The 10,620-nt window shown below is 57.9% G+C and overlaps 1 protein-coding gene across 8 annotated transcripts in view; it reads left to right on the top strand.

The window, feature by feature from the left end:
- Positions 1-371: 371 nt before the first annotated feature.
- ST3GAL4 (ST3 beta-galactoside alpha-2,3-sialyltransferase 4) overlaps positions 372-10,620 on the top strand; it is a 28,425-nt gene continuing 18,176 nt past the window's right edge. For 2 of the 8 annotated variants that reach the window (XM_032284852.1, XM_032284846.1), the window contains exon 1: positions 1,282-1,438. Coding sequence is in view for 1 of the 8 variants with exons in the window: in XM_032284845.1 (XP_032140736.1) it covers positions 387-389 (3 nt within the window). In the remaining 7 variants the exon portion in view is untranslated. Of the gene's footprint in view, positions 390-1,246; positions 1,439-7,358; positions 8,623-9,310; positions 9,799-10,620 lie in introns of those variants that run through there. The other 6 variants (XM_032284853.1, XM_032284847.1, XM_032284845.1 and 3 more) reach the window with 5 other exon arrangements.

The following is a 10,620-nucleotide window of genomic DNA, read 5'->3' as shown; positions in this document are numbered from 1 at the left end:
CATTATGTTCTTTATATCCGCTTAATTCCAGACCTGGAGATGGCATGCAACAAATAGTTGCTGAATGAATGTTTGACTGATTAAGCCAAAGGCACCATATTGAAACAAAATTAAGTTAGATACGGTGAAATGCCAAACAGCCTCTGCCCATGCAAGGAATGATTGAGGACGGAGCACAGTCACCTGCAGAGGAACAGCTGGGAGGCAGACTCCTCACTCAGCTCATTTGGAGCAGAGCTTCCCGTGTTACGGCTTCTTGACAGATAAGCCCTCCCGCCCCAAGCGGGCTTTGAGCTGGCACTTCTCTGAACCACCTTGCACTTACTCACATCCTGTCCTGCCTCGTTTTTGAATGGAGTCCATGTGAGCCTTCTCTATGCCGCTGGATGGTAAGCTTCCTGGGGACAGGGAATGGGTCTGACACTTTCCTTGGAGCCCCTGGCGTTCCCGACACAGGGCTGTTTATACGTGGGGCTCTGGAAACACTGTGCCGACCTATGAAACGGACTGGCTTAGGGGGCTGTGGATTGTCCTGCAGAGTGACTTCTGAACTGTTCTTCAGCCTGGGCAGTTCCCAGGTTTATTTGGGGTGATGCCTGGGTCCAAGGAACCAGGGTCAGGGGCCCAGGGGTTTCTTCCTGTAGACAGGATGCCTGGCGCTTTCAATAACAGGAAACGGAGAAACTTTCCGAGGCCAAGATAAAGAGTCTGCAAGTGAGGGGTGCAGAGCGAGCAGTTTGGGGGCAGCAGGCCCCGACCAAAGCAGAGGAAGGGCCCAGGTCTGGGCCCAGGGGACTGGCTGCCTTGCGTGCATGGGGGATAGAAAGCATGGGCTCCCGGAACAAGGCCCTACACCCCCCGCCTCAGTTTCCCCAGGGAGGGAAGGACACGGTTCCCTGTTCGGGAAAACACTGAACCCTTTCTTGATTCTCATTGTTCCCAGGAGGGTGCGCGTTGGCTGCGCTGGGCATACCCACTGTCGCGCCACTGACAGGCAGCGCCTGCCCTGGCCCTCCGCTCACCCCATCCGGCCTCCTCTTCCGCTCCTAAGCGCCTCTCGCACCCCCGGCGCCCTTGCCTGCCTCCGTCCGGGCCTCGGAGGCGTGCACACCATCCCAAGCCGGCGATAGCGCGGCACGGCCCCCGCCCTTCCCCCTCCTCCACCCCGCCCTTCCTCCCCCTCCCGGTCGCTCCCGGGAGTCGGCTCCAGGGCCGCCGTGTGCGCAAGCGTGTCCAGCCCTTTCCCCGCCCCCCGCCCGGGCCCGGGCCCCCGCCTCCCCTGCAGGCGGACTCGTCCGCTCCCAGGCCGGCCCCGCGCCCGGGACAGGGACCGGGCCGAGCGGAGCGGTCGCGCTAGCGCTGCGCTGCGGGTCGGTGCGCCTAGCGGATCGGAGCTGCGCGCGGAACTGTGCTGCCCCGCCCCGCTCCACCCGCGAGGGTGAGTATGCGGCCGCCCGGCGCTGGGGCCCGCGGGGGAGGCGGGGAGCCGCGGGGTCCTCGGCCGCCTGGCCTCAGCCCGCGCGGCGACTCTGGGAGGGGGTCGGGCCCGGCACGTGGGCGCAGCGCGGATCGGGGTGGGGCGGCCACAGCCCTGCGGAGCTGCTTTCCGGGGTCCCTTTCCCTGCACCAGATTTTCGCGGGAAGCCGGATCCTCTCCGCTCCTTTGGAGTGAGCAAGCGGGACAGTACTGCGGAAAGTTTCCGCCCCACTCCCCAAGCCCTGCGCCCGGACTGAAGAGGCGGCCGTCACCTCCAGCATCCTCGAGCGTTGGTTTCTCTAACTACCCTGGTCAGGTCCAGCACATGGGAGCTCGCTGTGCTGGAGGTGACAGTCTTTGCGGTGTCTGCCTGTGTGCAGGAGTCGCAAGGTTGCTGAGCAGAACCCAAAGGTGGAGTTGTCAGTGGGAGGCCGGCCGTGCCCAGGGCCCCAGGGCCACGTTATGGGGGTCGTCAGGCCTAGGCCACTGTGCCTCAGAGCTGCACGGGTGGTGAGCAGTGGGGAGGGATGGGTTGCGAGGAGTGGGCTCAGCTGTCTGCTGTGGGTGTCTCCTCGGGGTCCTGGCTGGCAGGAACCTCCTGGGCATCCCAGAACCGCCAACATGTCTGCCAGCACTGACACTCCATTCCCAGTCTTGGGGGGAGGCTCTGTCTGGGCAGCGTGAGGCCTGACCTACTGTGGCTGCTTCCTCTGTTCCCCAGCCTGGGTCCCGAGGGCCTGGCTTAGGGAACTGCTGCCAGAAGGCTGGGAGTGTAGGCAGTGTTCGGGTGCCCAGCTGTGCCCTGTCTGACCTCATGGCCACCCACAGGCTGGCACCCCCCACAGGCTTCTTGGGGATGCCTGTACTTTCCACCGCCGAAGGGAGGCACCGTGTGGAAGCCAAGCTCAGGCGGACCCATTCTTTGTGAACCTCGGAACAGGCCTGGCACAGGCTGAGTTCTCAGAGGAGACACACACCCGTGTCACTCCTGAGCTGTGCTGGACCTGTCCTGCAGACCCCACTTCCTCTAGGTCCTGGCCCTGGCATCTGCCAGGGAGATTTTAAATGAGTTGGTAAGTACTAAGTGCTTTGAAAGGCACCTGCACATAGGAAGAGCTGTATAAATGTTCACTAGTAGTCATATTTTTCCCATGCTCTTACTCTCCAAAGCTGCCTGATAATTCTAGAGTGGGTTCCGGGGTGCCAGCTATTTGGGGCCTGGAAATGGACTCGGGAGGCTGTTGTGCTTGCTGAGAGCAGGTCTGGGAATGCCCCTTGACCAAGCTGAGACATCCCAGGTCCTGGGACCATTCCCCGCCCTGCTCCTGGCCCATTTCCAGACTGCTCCTGTGCCTGGCTGCCCATTGCGCTGGGTGGGTGATCTTAGGCTGCCCCGTGGGCCCTGGGCTCCTCTAAGACATGGAGAACTTGCCAGGAGTTGAGGCCCGACCCCCACAGACTCCAAGATGGCAACAGAGGTTGTGAGGGTGCAGATGGAAGGAGAAGTTAGAAAAGTGAATTCGAAGTTGCCAGCTTGGACTCTGGGCAGAGTGGGTATCTTCAGCTTGGGAGTGGGTTGCTGTTCAGGGGCTACAGGGCTGCCTTCCCTGTGAATTGACGCCCAGGCTGAGGAGCCTCTGGGCTGTCTTCCCCTTGGATGCAGTGACTTGCCCCCTGCTTCTCAGGAAGCGCTCTTCTCTGGGTCTCTCTTCAGAGAGACTGCTCCAGGGGTTGTCCCAATGGAGTTGGAAATTCTTCCTCTTGGAATGGCTCAAAGGTTTGCACCATCCATTGCAGGGAAGGAATCCCTCTATCTCGGACTAATTCAAATGTTTGCATGCCTGCTGGGTTCCAGACCCTGGGCCTATAGAGAAAGAAGCTGGCTGAGGGCCCCACAGGGGATGATGAAGAGGGAGCTTGGGCCTCAAGTGGGGCCTGAAGTCCAAGCCTGCAGATTGCAATCAAGGCAGCTACCAGAGCCTAGCCAAGCTCCTGGCCCCTCTGAGATGGACCTTGGATGCTGGAGAGCAGGGCAGTCTGGCAGTGCAGGGTGCGGCACCGGAGCACACAGCCCCTGTTTCCCACCCCCTTGGCTCAGTCACACTGGGCCAACTGGACATTTCCCTGCAGCCGGTTTCTGGGAGTGGTTTAGCTCCCGCTCTCTGTTCCCCTCGCTCTGGGATCCTCCTTCCTTCCCAAGACCCACGACCTTGACCTGAAGCTGTTGGTTGCCAGGAGGAAATGGTGAGGGCAGGCAGATTTGGGTGACTGTTGTCATTAACCCCCTCTTCTTTGTTGCCCCCTTCCCAGATGTGTTCAGTGCTTCTGTATGAGTGTCCCAAGTGGCCCTGGATGGGCTACTGGCTGTCCCTGGCCTCAGAATCACCTCTAACCCCTGCCACATTTGGAGGAGGGAGGTGTCTGAATGAAGTCCTTTATTCTACAGATGGAGGAAGTGGTCAGTGTAGCCTGACGTGGGAGCAGCAGCATGTGATGCCCAGGCCCCAGCCAAGTGCCCATCGGCGTCCAGCTGGAGCCCCTGAGCCCTGCAGGGACTGAACTCCCCCGAAGGGTTGCTTGGGTTCTTGCTTTTCGGGGTTAGAGTGAGTGTGAGTGTCCTGAGATGTGGGTTATCTTTTAGTGTTGGCTGAACCGTCACCTGGGACCTACAGCCAGGCCACAGCCCCATCTCTGTCCCCCTGCACCCCACCCTGCCCTGCAGAAAGATGATGTGATCGCTGTAGACCGAAGCCCTGGGCTCCGCTGCTGGCCCAGCAGGGAGGAGGTTCCTGCTGCTCTGGCTGAAGTGAGGTGTGGGTCTGGCTGGGCCTTCAGTTTCCCACCTGGGCCTTGAGGGTGAGGAAGTCCTGGCCGCAGGAGCCCAGAAGCACCTGGGTCGGGGAGTCCCTCTGTCCCCCCTGCAGCTCATTCAAGCCTGTGCCCAGGGGTTGCGGTCCTCAGGATCTTGCTTTCCTGTTTAGGGGAGGCAGCCTGGAAGAGTGCAGGGGCCAGTTTGGAGAGTTCTGGGGAACACTGGTCTGCCCCCATGCTACTTATGCTCTGTGTCCTCTGCAGCTACAGCATGAACCTCTGTCCCCATAATCAAAAGGGTCTCAGCAAATAACAAAAAGATTGCCATTTAGCAGTCAGGCATTTATTAAAAACCTGGCCCAATAAACTTAAAAAAAAAAAAAAAAAGATGTGCTAGACACTCTACATCACTTCATGTGAGCCTCACACAACCCTGTAATTAAGCACATTTATAAATGAAGAAATGGAGGATTGAAGGATTAAGTTACTTGGCCAAGGTCACACAGCTCGTAAGCAGCTGAGCTAGGACTCAGATCCAGGCCTGTTTCCAAAACCTTCGCTTTTCAGCCCAGTTCTCAGCTGCCCCCTGGAGTCTGCCCATTCTGCCCAATGAAGAAGGAGAGCCTGTCTTAAAGGTTTTTGTAAAGGGGTTTGCTGAAGGCCACATTGTATTAGTATCAAAGGTGGAACACAAATCCAGGCCTCTGAGTGCTGTCCTGAACCCCACATTCTGGCCGGGCCTTTTGCCTGAGCTCAGGTTTGTCTGCTTTCTTGGTTGGGCAGGGCAGGGCAGGACAGGGTTCTCCTCCCTCCTTCCTTCCTTCCTCCTTCCCTCCTTCCCTGCCGGCCCTCCCAGCCCTCCCAACCCCCACTTCTGCTGCTTTCCCTTGGCAATTGCTTCCATCTGGCCTGCCTGCAGCTCCTATTCCTTTGGAAATGCTGCTGCCGCCCACATGGCTGCAAGGCAACCATGGCCACACGTGGGGAAGGGGAGGGGCCCTACGGGGTCTAAGCACAGGGACTCCGGCCAAGGTGGCTGCTCCCGGCGTCTGGCATCCTGATTCCTGCCAGGCAGAAGCACCTTGGCTGCCTGGCCCTCCTTGACGCCCATCCTGGGCTGGCTGAAGGCCAGAGAAGTTCCCAAAGACCCAATTCTCCTTCCAACACGGTGAACTATTTCACCCGAAGGGAAGCTCAGCACCAGCAATCCTCCCTGTCCCTTACAGGTTGCTCAGGTTGGGAAGAGGGATTCCTGGCAGGATAGAATTAGGGGCCACCCGGGGTATATCCTGGGTTCCCACTGGGTTCTGATCATTTGGAGGGAAGTCATACAAGGGACTGGTGAGGGCAGAGGCCAAGGGATCCGTGCAGTTCTAGGCAGGTGAGAGGCAGGTGAGGAGGCAGCTGACTTGCTTCATGACTGTAGGCATTCGCCACCACACTAGGCTAATTTTTCTATTTTTTGTAGAGATGGGGTTTTGCCATGATGCCCATGCTGGTCTTGAAATTCTGGGCTCAAGCCATCCACCTGTCTCGGCCTCCCAAAGTGCTGGGATTATAGGCGTGAGCCACTGCGCCTGGCCAAGCGTGTCTGCCTTGTTCACTGCTATATATCCTTAATGCCTAGAACGATGTCTAGCAAATAATAAGCACTCGGTAGATTCTTGTGTGATGAGTGATGGAAATGCAGCTCAGGCGTGCTGGCTTTGGCTTTGCTGTGTCTTTACTTTGCTTCCTCCTTCTTCCAGGGCAAAGGGAAAAAGTTTCCTTTTTGCCAGGTGAGCTGTTTGCCAGAGAAGGGTCTGGCCTCAGCTGTGTGCTGCTACCTGGGTGTTCTCTGGTTAGACGCCAGAGAGGCAGGCAGGAGCCCAGGTAGGAGCCCAGGTGGGGTTGGGCAGGAGTTTGTTCCCTGAGGAGGGTGTGCCCCATTCCACCCATCCCAGGGTCAGCTGGCCACATTTCTGTACCTGTCACCTTTTCCCAGTAGCCTTCAAGTCCCTGCAGACAGGTCCTGACCTCATCTCCAGTCCCTTGTCAGTCCTCTCCTTATTTAAGGCCCAAGAAAGGTACCCCTAGGGTAGAACCCTCACTTGGGTGGCCTCTTAGGAGTGACAGCTTTGGAGGAGCAAGGGGTTTACCCACATTTGCCTCCTCCTGAATAGCTCCACTTTTATTCCTTGTACATACTGTGTTTCCACTTACATTTTTTTTTTTTTTTTTTTTTTGGGAAACTGGAACAGAGGGTTTCTTGGCTTTTTTTTTTTTTTTTGAAAACCCCCATTGAGCTCCAATTGTTACCCCCACGGTTCTCATTTTCTGGTAGCATGCCATGTGTGATCTCACCTCCTCGCCTTTGCACCCGCTGCCTCTCACATGGCTTGGCCATTGTTGGTAATGACCTTGCTAGACTGCAAATGTCCTTCAGCATCAACTGAAGCCCCAGTCCCGGGAAACCTCCCTGACCACCCAGCACCGGCACTTTCTCCCCCTGCATTCTCCACTCCCTGCAGGTCCCACGCCTGTGACAGGGAGGGAACCCTGTGCTGGTGTGAGCCCAGCATGGACCTCAGTGGGGCTCAAGGTAGGTGGTCCTGGGGGCAGTGCCCCAGGTGGTGTTGTGGAGCTGTGAGATTTGTTTTCCTGGAAGCAGGCTGGAGGCTCTCAGTCCTTCCCTCCATGCATAGCCTTGGGCAGAGCTCACAGCCTGCCTTTGTAGCCTCCATTTCCTTCTCTGAGAAATTAACATTTCTTTTTTCTGAGACAGAGTCTGGCTCTGTCGCCCAGGCTGGAGTGCAGTGGCTTGATCTTGGCCCACTGCAACCTCCATCTCCTGGGCTCCAGCAATTCTCTGCCTCAGCCTCCCAAGTAGCTGGGATTACAGGTGCCCGCCAGCACACCCAGCCAATTTTTGTATTTTTGGTAGAGACGGGGTCTCACCATGTTGGCCAAACTGGTCTCAAACTCTTGACCTCAAATGATCCACCTGCCTCGGCCTCCCAAAGTGCTGGGATTACAGGTGTGAGCCACAGTGCCCAGCCCAGCCAAGCCAACACTTAATGAGATCCAGCACCCAGAATCTAGCACTCTACAAATGCTGGCTGGTCTGGTTTTCTGGGATTACAGGGTGGGATCCAGAGACTGCAGAGGGTCTATTTTCTGGCCCAGGGAAGAGGGGCAGGTGACCCACTAGGAGCCGTTCCTGGCATCCTTTGTCCCTGTCTATTTACCAGCTATGTGACCCCAAGCAGGTCTTGCACTCTGGTTCTCAATTAACATCTGTGTTAATTGTGGTAAGAGTAACTGCCACACCTCACAGCCTGGTGATTGGCAAACAAGACAAACATTTTTCAGGCTGGGAGAGGCCTCAGAGATTGGCTGTCATTTTGCAAACGAGGGAACAGAGACTCAGAAAAGTAACTGGCTTGTTCAGGGTCACAGAGCATCTCTCTCCCTGCAGGCACGGAGCAGGTAATTGGGCTGAGCCTCAGGAGTGACCCTTCTCTCTCTTTCTCCAGCCCCTGCCTCATGCCTGGCCTGTTGAGCTGGCCTGTTCTCCAGGCCCCTAGGACTGGGTGGGCTAAGATCAGTGGTCTAGAAATCCCTCCTCAGCTGGGCTGGACGGAATGAGGAGGGGGTGTTGATGGAGTGCGGGAGATTGTCCTCACAGGCAGTGTGGTCCGTTTCTCTAGACCTCCTGCCCCCATCTCCTTCGTGTCCCTGTTTGAGCCGTGTTCTTCTTTTTTGATCCCCTCTGCCTGCCTTCTCTTTCCACCCCTAGATTTCCCACCTTCTTCAGTGATCTCTCTGCCTTCGTTTCTGCCTCCCCTGCGTTCTCTCCTTGCGCTTGTTTCTCTGTTCTGCCTTTTCTCTCCAGCCTCAGCATTCGGGTTGTCCTCACAGTGGCACCTAGATTCTGGGGGTGGCTGGGTTGGGTTGCCTGGAGCCTGGGGATGTTCAGGAGAACCTTCATTGGGAGCCCATGGGAGCAGGAGTCAGCCCCTCCTGCTGGCAGCTCCAGCGTTTTAGAATGAAAATGCCTCTCCCAGGAGTTGAGTTTGGCGAAGAGACAGTGCCTGCCCAAAGTATGCAATACTTTTATCTTTAGCTCAGCTCCTGAGTCCTCATGCACCTCTTTGGACATCTTTCTGCAAAGGATGGTAGGATCTCATCTTTCTGGGGCCTGAGGCTCTCCAAAGATGGGCTGACTGAGCTTGCCTAGCCTGTGACCTGAACCGCCCACCCTCTCCTGTCTTGAGCTCTTTCCCCAGCAGAACCTGCTTGAATGAGGGGAGTTGGCCAACACAGAGAGATTTCTACCCTCTGACCCCATTGAGGTGAGCACACAGCAGCGTGTTGTGCTTGGGTCTGGATACACTCCCTAACCACCCAGGCCCGGCGCGGTGCTGCCCTGTCTCTGCCCAGAGCTTGCCTCTAATGCCTCTGTTGGCTTTGTGGCCCTGGCTTTGCACTGTGGCTTTGTTCTGCCTTAGGGACCAGCTGGTCCCCTTCTGTGCTTCCACACAGTGGAGGCTGATCCCTGACCACCCATTCAGCTGCCTGGCGGCCCTGGGGCAAGTGTTTGTCCCCCATCTCCCAAAATGGAGGCGTGTAGGGGCTTCCTGCCCAGAGTCGCAACCCTGCCAAGGCAGAGGGAATGGGGAACAGCTGCGTTGGCTGATTCTGGCTCCATATGGATTTGGTTTGACAACAAAGCTCCCTCTGTGTGTTCCCAAGCCCCTTACATAACCGGGGGCTCTGGGCAGAGGACGAAAGAAGGAGGAGGTGGAGATGGGGACCAGGAGACACCAGAATGGGATGTCTGGAAAGGACACAGGCACCAGGAGGAGAGGGCAGGAGATGAAGGCCAGAGAGGAAGAGAGAGTGGGAACAGGAGGGGGAAGTGCTGGTCTTGACATCTCAGTTCAGTCTCCTGCCTCTGGTGGTGGTGGGGGCAAGGGGGGGAGGTGGTGGAGTCCAGGCCACGGACCTCTGCTTGTGGATGCTTTGTCTTGTTCTTGGACCTTTCCCACCTGTCCTGGATGAGCTGAGGAGGGCTGTGGGACCTGTCTGGGGTGAGGTGAGGTCGGATGTTGGGCTGGACTTGGGAGGCTGGTCCTTGGCTCCACCCACCCTGTAACTGAATAAATGCCATTAAAAGAAAAATCTGTTTCCTCTCTCACTCCCGGCTTCCATTGCCTTCCCCCAGGCCCCATCCCTGGTTCCAGAACCCCCCTGACCGCTCCTCTGCGGTGCTCAGGAGGGCAGAATAACTGCAGCCTTTCCCCGTGGCCTGCCACGCTGGTCCCAGGCCCCCTCCCTGCCACTCATCCAGGGACACAGCCCTGGCCTTGGCCCACCCCCATTAGAGGGTGTGTGGCCCTGAAACGCACTCCCTGCTCCATGATCAGACACTCTCTTCTGAGCATCACTGACCCTGCAGCTGTCCACATAGAGCAAGAAGCAAATGTTCTCCTTGGGGCACAGCTGGACTGACAGCCCTGCAGGGCCAGGTGGGCTGCCAGGCCTGGGTGTGCTCTTGGGTGTGGGTGTGGGTGTGGGGGCACCACGTCCTGAGCCTCAACCCCTTCAGCTCCTCCTGGGCAGAGGGAACAGCCACTCAGGGGTGGCCAGGAGGATTGGGGGCCTCCGGGCTCTCCCAGCTTCAGCTGGGGCTGGGACCTTGGGGGACTTGCACTCCTGGGTGTTCCCAGGCTCTGTCTCTGGTCTGTGCCTCAGTGTCTGGGTTTCTGGCACCAGGCTTCCTTGGGAAGAGCCTCTGGGTGTGCACCGGCCCTGAGGGTGAGGCTCGTCCCAGGCTGCAGGGGACTGAGGGCCCAGCTCTTCCACCTTGAGAACAAGGATGGCCCCTCAAGGCTGGGAGGAGGAGGCGGTTCTGGCCAGGACCTTTGATTACCCAGGGCATGGGGCTGGGGCATCGCAGATGTTGGAGAAGCCAGGGTTCAGGCACTTGGCAGGACCCCTGGCACCACCTTCAGTTGACTTAGTGTCTCTGCCCTGGGGTATCGCATGGGACCCTGGGCTGGCTGCTGTGTGCAGAGGTGGGTGCGGGCCATGGCCCAGACCTGCTGAACAAGTTGTAGGCTCTGGAATCCTCTGTCCCCAGGCAGTGACCAGGCCCTGACAGGCCTGAGTGTGGCCTTCCCATCACTCCCCCAGGTAGTGCAGATGACCCTGAAATTGCTAAAGCCTTGGGTCTTGAGCCCAGGAAGTGTGAGCAGGCTGGCGGGGCACCTGGATTTGGGTGTTGGGTGGGCTGAGAGGACAGTCCCTGCCACTGGGACTAGGCACAGGTGCAGAGAGGCTGGGCCGGG

The sequence above is a fragment of the Sapajus apella genome, unplaced genomic scaffold, assembly GCF_009761245.1.
Source record: "Sapajus apella isolate SASKATOON/1434 unplaced genomic scaffold, GSC_monkey_1.0 scaffold16, whole genome shotgun sequence".
Taxonomy (NCBI): Eukaryota; Metazoa; Chordata; class Mammalia; order Primates; family Cebidae; genus Sapajus; species Sapajus apella.
Note: the sequence above shows the minus strand (reverse complement) of the source record. Positions and strands in the feature narration are given on the sequence as shown.